Source organism: Camelus bactrianus, chromosome 12 (genome assembly GCF_048773025.1).
Source record: "Camelus bactrianus isolate YW-2024 breed Bactrian camel chromosome 12, ASM4877302v1, whole genome shotgun sequence".
In the NCBI taxonomy this organism is placed as follows: Eukaryota; Metazoa; Chordata; class Mammalia; order Artiodactyla; family Camelidae; genus Camelus; species Camelus bactrianus.
Window position 1 is genome coordinate 59,368,606 of NC_133550.1, and position 14,395 is coordinate 59,383,000.

At 43.3% G+C, this 14,395-nt stretch overlaps 1 protein-coding gene across 4 annotated transcripts in view; it reads left to right on the forward strand.

The window, feature by feature from the left end:
• The first annotated feature begins 5,796 nt into the window (after positions 1-5,796).
• Positions 5,797-14,395, forward strand: part of HMGXB4 (HMG-box containing 4) — a 28,019-nt gene continuing 19,420 nt past the window's right edge. The window contains exons 1-7 of one of the 4 annotated variants that reach the window (XM_045509834.2): positions 5,846-5,886; positions 10,436-10,534; positions 10,879-10,983; positions 11,177-11,325; positions 11,685-11,763; positions 11,871-11,985; positions 12,544-13,499. In XM_045509834.2, the coding sequence (XP_045365790.1) occupies positions 12,612-13,499 (888 nt within the window). In that variant the 5' untranslated portion in view covers positions 5,846-5,886; positions 10,436-10,534; positions 10,879-10,983; ... (2 more) ...; positions 11,871-11,985; positions 12,544-12,611. Of the gene's footprint in view, positions 5,887-10,435; positions 10,535-10,878; positions 10,984-11,176; positions 11,326-11,684; positions 11,764-11,870; positions 11,986-12,543; positions 13,500-14,395 lie in introns of all 4 variants that reach the window. The other 3 variants (XM_010946095.3, XM_010946105.3, XM_010946114.3) reach the window with 3 other exon arrangements.

Consider the following 14,395-nt stretch of genomic DNA (forward strand, 5'->3'; position numbering starts at 1 on the left):
GATCTGGGGGAAGAGTCCCACCAGGTGAAGTGTTCTTCTCGTCCTGTCATATCAGAGGTGACAGGCATCACACAGTTAAGGTGGTGTTTGTCAGGGCTCTACACTGACAGTTACTACCTTCTGTCTCCATACTATTCCCTTTGGAATTGAGTTGCTAAGTGTAGCCAACTCTCAAACAGAGAGTTGGGAGTTAGGCTCAACGTCATGGTGGGGTCGGGGTGTGTCTGCATATTCTATATGAGATTCTTGTACAATGCATATGTCTCTTCTCTCCCATTTATTTATCTATTTATTCAATCATTTATTCACATCACTATGGACTCATATACTTATTTTGCAGTTTGGGATCCAATACGGTATCATTTACTTTGGTGCTCAAATTGTTCCAGTCCGACTGCTGGGCGCTCTTTCAGGCTGACGGTTCCTGTGTCCTTTGACATGCCCTCTCCCCCACCTCCCTCTTTTTTAAACACTCTCCTGATTTCCTGGTTCTACAGACTATTCCACGCGTTTTCATATTTTCTCTTCCCCAGCCCTAGAATCAGTTTTCTAGTTTCATTTCTTTTTCTCTATTTTCCTTCTGCTTCTCATTTGAGTGATCTCTGCCCTTCCCTTTATTACTTCCTCTCTTCTGCTTATTTTGAGTTTAATGTGCTCTTTCCCCTCCTAATGTCTTAAGGTGAAAGTTAATGTCATTGATTCAAAACTGAGACCTGGCTTTTGCTGATAGATGTATTTTAGGGCTATAAATTTTCCCCTAAGCACTACTTTAGCTGCATGTCACAAATTTTGATATGTTTTGTTTTTATTTTGATTCAGTTCAAAATATTTTCTAATTTCTCTCTTTTTTTTTTTTCTGGACCTATGCATGATTTAGATGTCATTTCATCTCCAGATACCTGGGGACTTTCCAAGTATCTTTAGGTTACTGATTTTTAACTTAATTCCATTGTCATTAGAGAACATATTTTATATGACTTGAATCTTTTTAAAATGTATTAAAACTTTCTTTATGGCTTACTGTACGATCTATCTTGGTAAATGTTCCACGTGCCTTTGTAACACATGTATTGTTGCTGGGTGAAATGTTCTGTAAATGTCAATTAGGCCAATGAATATGTTCTAGTCTTTAGTGGCGTTACTGATTTTCTACCTACTTATTCTATCAGTTATTGAGAGAGGGTTGTTGAAACCTCTGATTACAATTGTGTTTGTCTGTTTGTCCTTTCAGTTCTACTAGCTTTTGCTTCATGTATTTTGAAGCTCTGTTACTGAATCATAAACACTTAAGATTGCTACGTCCTCGTAACAAATTGACCTACTTATCATTGTGAATCATCCCCCCTTTCTCTCTGGTAATATTCTTTACTCTGAAATCTACTTTGTCTAAAATAAATAAAGTCATCCCAGCTTTCTTCAGAATATGTCATAGTCTGCTCAGGCTACTGCTACAAAATACCGTAGACTGGCTGGCTGAAACAACAAACGTTTATTTTTCACAACTATGGAGGCTAAATGTCCAAGATCAAGGTGCTGGCAGATCCAGTGTCTGGTGAGAACACACTTTCTGATTTGCAGATGGCCATTTTCTCACTGTGTCCTCACACGGCAGAGAGCAGAAGAAAGGAAGGAAGCTCTCGCATGTCTCTTCTTACAAGAGCACTAATTCCATTCATGAAGGCCACACCTGCCTGCATGACCTTATTAACCTCCAAAGGTCCTACCTCCAAATACCATCCCACTGGGGATTCTGCATATGTTTTTATAAACCCACAAGCCATTGTGACTACTTTTGCTTTAAAAAGCCAGTTTTCACTAAAAGAGATTTCAAAGAAAAAAAGAAGCTTTCATATTTACACATAGTTACCACTCCCAATGCTGTTTATTCCTTTATGTAGATTCAGATTTCCAACTAGGATCATATGCCTTCCAACTGAAGGAATTCTTTTAACACTCTTGTGAAGGTCTACTGGTAATGAAATCTTTTAGCTTCTGAAAGTATTTCTATTTTAAATCTTTATATCAGTTATATTTTTATTTGAAAGGTATTTTTTGCTGAGTACAGAATTCTAGGTTGACTTTTTTTTTCTCAGGACATTATAGATGGTGCTCCACTGTCTTCTAGTTGGCACTGTTTCCAACAAGAAGTCTGATGTCATCTTTATCCATGCTCCTTTTCACGTAATATGTGTCTTGGGGTCCCAAAAATTACCCACATATTCAGAAATTTGTTGGAAGGACTCAGAAGATTCACCACACAGATGTACACATGGCTAAGATTAATTATAGCAACAATATAGTAAGGATGCTCGGTAGGGGTGCATAGTAAGGACACATAGGAGAAAAGTCACAGAAACAGCCTGGAGGAACCCATGTACAGACTTCCTTATGCTTTCTCTCCCATCAGTAGTCACACAGTGCACACTTCCCTTGCAGTAAAAATGACGGAATGTTGTGATGTTCCTGTCCAGAGAAGTCCAGTGGATGCTCAAAGTTCACATTAAGGGACTGGTCATGCCAACTCTGCCTAGCATGTACTAAAATTCCAGCTCCCAAAGGGAAAGCAGGTATTCATCATAGACTACACTGTTTGCACAAACAGCAGGGACAGTGAGCCTACCAGTTAGGAAAGGGTGGGAGCCCCCAAACTCCAACTTCACAGATACCAGCCAAGGGCCACAATTGCATGTGGGCTTTTCTGAGGATAGTAGTCGTAGGCCTGTAAGGTTAAGTCTTTTCTGCACAAAATGTCTTTTTCTATTTATGCCTTTAAGATTTTCTCTCTATCACTGATTTTAAGCAATTAGATAATGACATGCCTTGGTATCATTTTATGTCTGTGATTTTGGAAAATTTGGACATTTTTATACCAATATTTATTAAAAATTTTTATTTCTACTCTCTGTCCTCTTTCAGGGACTGAAATTACACTTACATTAAGCTTACATTTTTCCCACAGCTCACTGATATTCTTCATTTTTAATGAGGGGATCTTTTTCTCTCTCATTCATTCTGCATAGTGTCTCTCCCTACATCTTAAAGTTCATTTATCTTTTCAGTGTCTAATTGGCTATAAATCCCATCTACTACATTTTTCATCTCAGATATTGTAAATTTCATCTCTAGAAATTTTATTTAAGTCTCTCTTCCCCGATGTTTTTGACATCTTTATTGAAGTATAATTGACATACATTAAACTACACATATTTAAAGTGTGATATTTGATGAAGTTTTGACATATGTAAACATCAGTGAAAAATCATAATCAAGATAATAAAATAATACAGAGTGCACCCACAGATCACAATGGCTTCAAACTAGAAATCAATAACTGAAAGATAACAGAAAATTCTCCACACGCTTGAAAACTAAGCAACATACTTCTAAATAATCATTAAGTCAAAGAGGAAGTTTCAAAGAAATAAGCAACTACACTGACTGAAAATACAACATGTTAAAATTCATGGGGCACAGCTACAGTAGGGACATGAGGCAAATTTATAGCACTAAGTGCATACATTAGAAAGGAGGAATGTGGGTGACATCAGAAGTATGGCGAAGTGGAAAATCTACCCTTGTCTCATCCCTTCAGTCTATAAACAGTAAAACACTCACAACTCAACAAAGGTGCCCAACACAACAGGATGCCAGACAATTCCACACATTTGCATATCTAAAGGTGGGTGGACTGGAACACAATGAGGACATGGGGCCTGCGATACTGGCCCCCCGACCATGGCAGAAGCGCCCACAGTTTCAGAGAACCCAGTAACAGCAGGGAAGATGGCACATGTGACTCAAGCCAGCCTACCACACCAGTGCCCACGGCCACAGGTAACTGAGCAGCAGCAGCAGTGGGGCCTGGAACCCCATCCCTACAGCTGCTGGGGCATCCATGACCCCGGCCGTGACACTTGCTTGCTATCCACAGTGGCAGAGTCCATGAATCAAACAACAGTGGACAAGGTAGCGGCACCTGCACGAACCTGGCTCCCCCTCTGCACCACCCACCTCTGTCCACAGCAACAGAGCCTGCAACTCAGGGGATCCAGGACACAAAGGAAGAGCCCGCCATCCTGGTGATGACAGAGGATCTTGCAGAAGCAAAGGAGCAACAACCCAGTGGCACAAAAAGCGGCAACGAAGGAACAGAGCCACACCTCTACGGAGACGGTGGAGGCTGGAAAGTACCAGGCTCAAATATTACCAGAGGCTGCGCAGGTAATAGAAATTAAAAACGTGTGTGATAGCGCCACCTACCGGAAAACAAAACAAAGGACTCTAACTCCTAACCCTTTAATATCAAATGCAATGGTGAGCAGGATAGGGGTTGAGGAAATGATGCTAGCTTTTGTTTTTGTTTGGCTTTTTTTTTTTTTTTTGTCAGGGGGAGGTAATTAGGTTCATCTATTTATTTATTACTTTTGGTGGAGGTACCGGGGATTGAACCGGGGACCTCGTGCATGCTAGGCATGCACTCTACCACTGAGCTGTATCCTCCCTACCTTAGTTTTTTTTTTTATTATTATTGTTTGCGTTTACATTTGGGGGTTATACTCAACAACTCTCTCTCAAGTGTTTTTAACATCTCGGCACTTCACAGTTGTAATGCAGTGATTGAAAGAATCTGATCTCAGTGCAGAGGAAGAGAGAGAATAATACGGTGAAAACAGCACTGAACCAAGAGTCCTATAATCTGATTTCTAATCCTAATCTGATCACTGATTGACAGTATGGACTGAGACAAATCACTTTGCTCCTCTTGGTCTCAACTCGTAAGTCTGTAAAGTGAGCAGTATGACTATGTCATCTTCAAGCACCTGTCTGATTCTGGGATGGAAACCCTGATAGGACAGTTCTTAATCTTTGATGGGATTGAGACCCCAGAAAAATACACATGTACACAAACACATAATTTTGCCCAGAGTTTTACAGATTTCACAACTCTAGAAAGCATTCTATATCTCTAACCTCTCTGCTCTACAGAACCTAGGACACTCGCTTCTGCTTGGACTCCTCTTCTGACAGGGAGCTCACTATCTTACAACGTAGCTAAACATAACTGACCTGTGCTGGAAAAATTAATTCATCTTCATATTGAACTAAGATCTGCACACTGTAACTCATACCCACTGGTCTAAATTCTCCAGAGTAAAACAGAAAAACAAACAAAAAATTTCTCTCGTGTGTAGCATCTCTTCATTTCTCTGAAGGCTGTTTCTAACTACTAAATGCAATAATTTGGGGGGGGGGGATGAAGATGATTTGCCATACAAATTATTTTACAGTGCATTGTTATAAAGATATATTCTGCAACCTCACCCCAAATATGCCAAACACCCAAATGTAGATGCTAAACTCCAAACAGGCACCACTGCTATTAATCTGCATGATTAGGTTTTGCAAAGACAAGAATTAGTCTTTTAAAAAAATATCTTGAAGGACATAGCAGAGTCCTCTGGAAAGAGCACTTCATTAAGAATCAGGAGACCTGGGAATAGTATTCCGCTTCCCGCTCCAACTACCTGTGTATCTTTGGACAAGTTACTTAATCCCTCCCTCTGAGCCTGTTTCTCATCTGTAAAAAGTGACAAAACCTACCTCACAGGGATGTAGTGAGGACCAAATGATATCATGTTCCTCAGAGTTTCTGACCCAAGACCGGCACAGAGCAAAATTCTCAATACATACTCGTTCCGGAGCTCAGCAACTTCAGCGTTTCATTCGATGAGCTCGGCGCTCTGGCAACAGCGGGATTCCCCTTCCCGAGCGGAGTCTGCGCTCTGGGCTCGACTGAGGCTCCCTGGCCGCTCGCGCTTTTCTCTCCTTCTCCAAGATGGCGGCGGTCGGCGGCGCTGAGGCGGGATCCGGGCGAGAGGAGTGAAGGTAGCGGCGAGCCGAGCCCCCACGAGGCTGAGCTGGGCCCCCACCCCCAGGCGGCAGCGGCCCCGCCCCGCCGCCACCCGCCTCCTCGGGCCCGCGACACCGCTCCGAGGGCGCCCCGGGCCCGTCGCGGCCTAGCCCAGGGGCCGAGCCGGGGACTGGAGTAGCGGCCGCAGTCCGCCCCCGGGAAGGGGCTGGAGCGGGCCGAAGGAGGAAGGCGGGCGGGAGCTGTTCAAATGGAGAAGGCGGGAAAGCTGCGGGGCCGGGAGGGGGCGTGCGGCCGCCCCGGGGGCCTGCGGGCCGAGGCCGCCCCTCCCCCTGCCCGGGCCGTCTCCGCCCTCGGGGGCGCCGGAGCCGCCGGGACGCGGGAACCCGGGTCGGGGCCGCCGTGCGGCTCGGGAGCCGGGACGCGGGGTCCCCGGGCTGTCAAGGGGCGAGGGGGCCGGGGCGACAGGAGGGCTGGGGCGGCGGCCGGCAGGAGAGGACGCGAGGAGCTTTCTTCTTTTCCTCTTCGCACAGCGTTGTCGAACTAGCTGTTGCTGCAGAACTGCCGGGAGAATCCCTTAGGTTTGCCGTGGGGAGCCACAAAAATGGTGGTCCTGGGGGCTCTTTGTAGCAGTAACCCGGTGTGGTGTGTACTCTTTGCGCGCGACCCAGTTTGAACGTGCCTACCTAGCGGGATCTCGGTCCAGGCCCATTTCCCCCCATAGCTGTTACTGGTAGACTTCACTTTATATTGTATCACGCCAAAGAAGAAACATCTATCTCCCTGCTTCCTGATAGCTAAGCTGGTGGCTGATTATATTTCCCCATAGCAGAATAAATTAAAAAACTGAATCCAAAGTAGAGCCTGTTGATTGGACAAGGCTTGTCAAAATTTCTGCTGCTGGGTTTTTTTGGAAATGTGTGTTGTCAGCCAATCTGTGCGGTGGTCGTGGTTCCGCTTAATTGCACTACAATGAGAGGATTCAATCCCCATCCCAGGCTGTCGGGATCTCTGCAGTTTCCAGAGCTGGCAGGGGCTGTGAGTGCTGCATAGGTAGGTTCTTGGAGAAGGGAGTGGCAAGAATTCGGAGTCGCTGTGTGCTGAGATTGGAGGAAATCTCGACGAAAATGAGACCTCACCTACTAGTATCCTAGAAGTAACAGCAACAATTCAGAAACTGGCAGCAGCTGGACGTGCATCTTCCTTTTCCTGCACTGACTGGCACTTTGAGTTCGTGAGAGGAGGACTGGAAGAAGAGAACACGGAACCTTGAACAAGGCTCTCCTATTGGACTCGACCTGGATCTCAGGATTTCACTTACTGCCCGGTTTCCAGGCTTACTTTGTTTCTTCTTTTTCAATACACATTTACATTCTGGGATGAAGAAGTTTGTGAGTGATTGCTGGGGCTCAGATTACGTCAAAAATTCACCTTCCAAAACTTTTTTTTTTTCGCTATTTATAATTTGGATTTTCAAAATAACCAAAGTACTGCATCTGACGATTTTTGATTTCTCCCTGATTATTTTGATAATCCAGAAAGCAATGCCTGAACCTGACCCATATACTTATCTACAAGTGGAAGAGCAGCTCTGTCTCCCCTTTTTTATCTCCTGAAGAAAAATCCGAAAAGAGCCACTTAATAATTTGCACCTTTCAAAAGTACACTTTTTTTTATGATGGCATGTTTCTTACTTCCATAAACAACATTAAATAATGAACTATTACTTCTGTGGTCTTTTCTTAGCCCACTGAGAGGAACATAATTTTAAAATTATCCCTGCCTCTTGAAGTTGACAGCACTGAATTCTATCAACTCCGAAATGACGGAATTCAGGAGAATGAGTTTTAACACCTGTTCTACTTTTGCCAACATTTAATGTAATTATGGCCTCTGTCTTCTAATGTGAATATCAAACCTAATATTTTTCATTTTCATTAATCCTTGCAATCTGCTGCTTAACCCTGAACTCTGAATTTATCGTGGATAATATTCAAGACCTGGAAAGACTATCAGGGGAGTCATCTGATCTTATGTAAATGTTGCCTTAACTCTGCCTTTCTTCCATACTGTTGCTTGAGACTTCTTTATCTGGTTTCATCTTTCTTCTATGAGTCAGCAACCAAAACTGAGCCCTGGGCTGAAATAATATCCTGATTTTAAGGAACCTAGAAGTTCAGGGTCCATCAGTCTGCCCAAGCTGTGAATGAGATTGTGTTTAATTTTAGTTTTTTAAGCTCTTGTCTGTCCCAATTCTTTAGTGAATTGGACGTGCCTTCAGGCCCTGTTCTTTTTTTACCAAGGTTATTTAATCTTCTGATTTGTAAAACTCTCTTCAGTGTCTTTATGAATTCTAATTCTAATTTATAATTCTAATACATGTTGCTGACACCAGCACACGTTTTCTGTGCTGCTCTGTGCCTCTGAGGATCAGCTCCTTGTTTTCCGTTCCCTTTTACAATGTTTTTCATCCACTGGTTGTTTTTCACAGCAGTCGGTTATGAGACCATGAGCACTTTTTCATAGTCCAGTCAGTGACATCATTGTTTGCCTTCTCATACTGTCTTCAGAGGTACTTATTCCTATTCTGACTGTTAGCTGTTCAGCTCTGTTTTATGTTAGTTTTGATGTTACCAAAGGGAAGGCCTGGTTATAAGTCTCAGTCTCCATACAGAAGAGCATTTTCTTACTGACAACAAATTGATGGTCCCATTGATGATGTTGAATATTTAAGATATTTTTCCCCATTATTTCTCAAACGTTCTTTGCCAAAAGTCACGTTGGCATGGAAAACGTTTAACTTGAGGTCTCAAGTTGTGGTATTTCTTGGCGTTATCAGCCTGTGAAAATTAATGGGGTCCCTGTACTCTTCTAATAAACTCACTACTTTAGTACCAGTGACAGGATATACTATTTTCAGATGAGTGGGTATAATCCCCTATAGTGTTCCCCCTCCCTTAACCCGCCTTGGAGTTACACCCCTTGGGTGGAAAGGGGATGACAGTAATTTCTGTTTGAGACAGTTTAATGCCTACTGCTGGAACATGGAAACTGGCTGTGTCACATGTATCTCGCCTCCTCACATTTCTGCATGAGACCTGACCTTATAGCCCCTTGATTTCCTGTGAAAAGCCCTTTGAGTAAGCCATTCTCCAACTATCTGTAAAATAACCCAGTTCATTTCATGTCTTCACTTCACTCAAGCTTCTCTTACCTTGACCAAGACCATTCTTCATTCCACTTCTTAGGGAAGTGGAGAAATGCTTTTTTATGTTTCTTAATCTTCCCTGTAAATCATTCTTGGTAATATTTCTGTTTTCAACTCAGGCATATGTGTGCATTGTGTTTTATCTGACTTGTGCAATTAGACCTTTTTTCTTTGAGTTATTTTAAATGTGACTCTTACGACAGTTTCCTTTGTTAATTCATCTTTTCTTTCACAAAAGTTACGTACTTCAGTATTACCCATCCCTTCCTCGAGGTGTTGGCAATGTCTCATTGAAGTGTCTTTCAGCATTTCTAAACCCCATTATAGTGATGAAGGTAAAATAAAATTTCAGTAAATGAGCAGTCACATCAGCTTTTAAGCATGTCACTAACTGAATGAGGACATTTTCAATATATTTAGTATAGAATATTTAAATTTCCTGCAAAGACTTTTCCTGTAGGAATTGTGACATTTCCTGTCCTAAAAGTATTTGAAGAACTTTACCTTGGAGCGCAGTTTATGGCTTGTCATCCTCAAAGTCAAAATGGACATGTAAACTTGAATGCCGAAAAAGTAATTTTAACAATTTAAGGCAACATTTAGAACTTTTAAATGATAGTAATTCTTCAAATTAGTGAAATCTTAATGATAAAAATGCCATCACCAGTGGACAAAGGAAAATTCCTCCTTATTTTCTCCTATAACCTTTAAGAAAGGCTTAATAATGTTAAAAGCTGTCCTATGGCCAAGCAATATAAAAAGTATGCCTACTTTTACAGTTCCATGATTTTGAGCAAATTCAGATAGCCCAACCAAATGCAAACCAAAAGAATTATGCTCTAAAGATCTTTAATATCCCTGTAATGTACTCGTCATTTCTGTTTAAATTGTAATACAATAGATTTTAGCCCATCACCAATTCGGATGGTAGGTTTTTGTGGTCTCAAATGTGGGGTATAATCTGTCTTCCTCTGTATCCTGCTTTATCTGTGCATTTTGTAACCATGATTGAACCTATCCCTCTGACTTAATGTCAGTTCTTACCTGTCTCAGTGTTGTCAGTCCTGTTGGCATTTCAGAAATTCTCATTAATTTTGAAGTATTTTTTTTCTGTGGAAAGTATTTTATATACTCCCCTCCAACAACAGCTTTAATTCATGAATCAAATCAAATTAAGCCTAGTGCACTTCCTACACTTTCAGCCCCAGAATATTTACAGAGTCAGAGGTGACAAGACGCTCCTTTATCTCTTGCCGCCCTTCCCGTCTGCCCTTGGATCACTGCGCATTTCCATCTGGAAGGTTGCTTCTCCACAGTGATTTCGCATTACAGGAGGGTTTTCCTTCTTTGTTTCTCAGACCTGGTCCTGTAGACGGGAAGGCGCCTGGACACAGTGACACATTCTCAAAGGCCCTGCAGGACCGCCATGGCTTATGATGACTCCATGAAGAAAGAAGGTATGACCCCTTAACCTGAGAAGCATTCCAAAGGGGGTGTCCTCTTCAGCCCTTGCAGCCCGTGGACATAGAGACCAGGACTGGCCATCACAGCCTGGACTCCCAAGTGATGAGCCAGAGCGCTATTAAAACTCCACGTCATCCCCAAACTGGGCCCATGGAGACGAAAACCAGGACAGGGTTCCAACACAAGAGTCTGAAACATAAGTCTCTGTAGTGTATTGGGGTGAGCCCCTGCAGCACTCGTGGTCCTTGCCAGCTCCAGTGTGCAGGGCTCTGGGGACAGGAACCACACAGTGGACTCCCACAGAGCAGCACAGCACATGAATCCTTATTCTTTTCAGCCTTACCTCTGCAAGTCTGTGTCCACCTGCCAAATCACAACTAAGAAACCATGTCTGAGGATGCACCCTGGGCCTTTGCATAGCGTGGAAGCGTTGTTTCTTCAGGTTTGATTCTTATATTTGCAGCCAAGCCACCAAGACATACTCTTGTCCCCTTGGATCTAGCCCTGTATCCCAGTGGACTTATCGAGTAACGTTAATTTGAAAATGGAGGGACTGTTGCGTTACACATGTGGCGATTTGTTTGTTACTTACTTGACTCTATCATTTCCTTTCCAAATGAATCTGTGCTGCTCAGATTGCTTTGATGGTGATCACAGCTTTGAGGACATAGGGCTAGCTGCTGGCCGAAGCCAACGAGAAAAGAAACGCTCTTACAAAGATTTTTTAAGGGAAGAGGAAGAAATCGCTGCTCAGGTCAGGAATTCTTCCAAGAAGAAATTAAAGGTAAATGCTAAACATTTGAATTAGGAAAGTTTTAAACTATTTTGTATCGTATTTCCTAATATTTGAAGAAAGGAGTTTCTTTTAAAAATGTTTACAAAAAGACATAAACATTATTCACATCTATTTTTACCATTTCCTGTGTTTTACTTTATTTTCCAAAGTCAGAAGTCATCAAAAAACAAGATTGGTTCCAACTGAATCACTTTGCTGTACACCTGAAACTAGCACAGCATTGTAAATCAACTATACTTCCATAAAAATAAGTAATTTTTTGTAAAGAAAGCAACAGGATTGGTTCCAAACTGCCTTTGCCTCGTCATCTTATTCTTGGTCAACTCTTCTTCCTCTTTAATTTCCAGGATAGTGAACTTTACTTCTTGGGGACGGACACGCACAAGAAGAAGAGGAAGCACTCGTCTGATGATTACTACTATGGAGGTAAGGCTGGGAGAGGGCAGCAGGTGGGAGAGACACATCTCTGGTTCTTGGAGTCGGGGTAGGGGAGAGGGATCCAGATGTTGCTGACTCAGTGGCCTATTTAACAGGACAGTGGTTCTTGTTCTGAGTGCCGATAAACCAGTGTGAAGGAGGAGAGAGGTGGAGGGCTGGTATTTTGGAGGATTCAGCATAGAAGAACAGTCTTCATTTGTGATACACCAGGTACCAGGTTCCTTCTCCCCCCAATCACCCACTTATCTTGTGCCCATTGTTACCGAGCGTCCCTTTTGCCATATGTAGTCCTGGGCCCTCTGGCCTGCACCTGTGGGTTCTCAGTCCAGCACATCTCCACTGACAAGACCAGTTTTTCTTAGCTCTGTTATACACATAGCTGATGAGACTAACTCTTTCCTAGAATGGATTTGTCCTGAACACAGGAATAAATGATACTCTGTCTGCAGTGTAATCTAAATTGTAACTACTCGTAATCCCACAGCTATGGTCCATTCTTCGGGGTATGCTCTCTTTGGTTGCTTGCGAAGACTCAGTGAAGAGAAACAACATTAGTGGCAAGAACTGTCTCCAGGGTCAGAGGCAGAATCTACCAAGCCAAGAAGCACGTGGGCATCGTCTCTGAATGTTAGGAATCAGTCGAAGGGCCTCCCCTCAAACCATTCCTGTTAGCCTCCTCCTCATCTTACTTGGGTGCTTTTGGTGAGAGAGGAAACTGGTTGGAAGTTGCTCTGTCATGTGGACATCACTCCTCTTGATTATTTCTAGATATTTCGTCTTTGGAATCGTCACAGAAGAAAAAGAAAAAGTCCAGCCCGCAGTCTGCTGATACAGCCATGGACCTGTTGAAAGCTATCACTTCACCACTGGCAGCAGGCACCAAGCCCTCCAAAAAGACAGGAGAAAAATCCTCTAGTTCTTCAAGCCATTCAGAGAGTAAAAAGGAACACCACAGGAAGAAAGTAAGTGGAAGCGGTGGGGAACCATCCCTGGAGGATGGTGGTTCCCATAAATCCAAAAAAATGAAACCGCTCTATGTGAACACAGAGACTCTGACCCTTCGTGAGCCCGATGGCTTAAAGATGAAACTCATTCTTTCACCAAAAGAGAAGGGAAGCAGCTCGGTTGATGAGGAGTCTTTTCAGTACCCCTCTCAACAAGCGACTGTGAAAAAATCCTCTAAGAAGTCAGCTCGCGATGAGCAAGGTGCTTTACTCCTAGGACACGAGTTACAGAGCTTCCTGAAAACAGCCCGGAAGAAGCACAAATCCTCCTCAGACCCGCGTTCATCTCCCGGCCCTGAAGGCTGTGGGGCTGATGCCTCCCAGTTCCCAGAATCCCACAATGCTAACCTTGACCTTTCAGGGCTAGAACCTATTCTCGTGGAGTCAGACTCCTCCTCGGGTGGGGAGCTAGAGGCGGGGGAGTTAGTGATAGATGATTCTTACCGGGAAATCAAGAAGAAAAAGAAGTCAAAGAAGAGCAAAAAGAAGAAGGACAAGGAGAAGCATAAAGAGAAGCGACACTCCAAGTCCAAGAGAAGTTCAGGGCTTCCCGCCGCAGCCGTGGGAGAGGTCCCAGCACCACCTGGCCCTCCTCCCAGCACCCCGTACCCCGGAGCAGCAGCTCCTCCCCCACCACTTCCGGGCCTCCATGCAGATGGGCACAGTGAGAAAAAGAAGAAGAGAGAGGAGAAGGACAGAGAGCGCGAGAGAGGAGACAAGGTAAGGCATTTTTTTAAAGTATGATGCGTAGGAGGTGAAGCAGGCTTTTCCCCGACAGTAGTAAGTGGACTTGGAATTAAGCAGCTGAGGTGAACCGTCAGGGATGCAGCAAGGTAAATCTGCTGGAATGATGTCAAGTATGAAATGGACCAGTGGTACAAAAATAGGTGCCATCTTAATTATTCATGGGTTTTCTTGATAGAGTCGTTCTCCCACTGTGCCAAGCAGAGGTTTAGAAATACCAACGCTTATTCTGACCTGCCCTTAGAATTCACAGAAGGAGCCAAACCCAGTTTCTTTCACTCAGCAGCACAGTCTGCCTGGGCCAGTGTGCAAAGGTATCCTGTGAGTTCATCTTGAGAAACAGATTTTCAAAATTAGGAGAATAATGAGCGAGTTAACAGAATAAACTAACGGCTTTTCACTAACCGATGTTGGCTACTTTCTGGTATTTTTAGTGTCAAAGATGTGTTCTCCCACTATTTGAGCGCTTCCTGTTTGGCAGGCCCAGTGCTACCATTGGCGTTAAGAGGTGGAAGGATGAGCAGGATGTAGCCCTTGACCTCAGGGAGCTCACTGCTTGTAGAGGAGATAGGAATGAGAACTTAGCCCCCAAGATTTGATTTCTTTCTCACAACTCAAGAAATTTTCTAGCAGTTGTACTTTCCGGGCTCATGACTATGTCATTACAGGTTTCCTTTAAAAAATAAACTACCCGCCTCCCCGCCCCCCGATTATCAAAGTAATATACAATTTTTTTAGAAATTTAGAAATTCAGAATAGTAAGAAAGAAAAAAATCATAGTTTTGCCACCTAAGGACAACCATTTTCTTCCTTTGTAGTTCTGCAAAGTGAAAATGTTACATAAAGTCTGAAAAAAAAGCAACTAAGAAAGA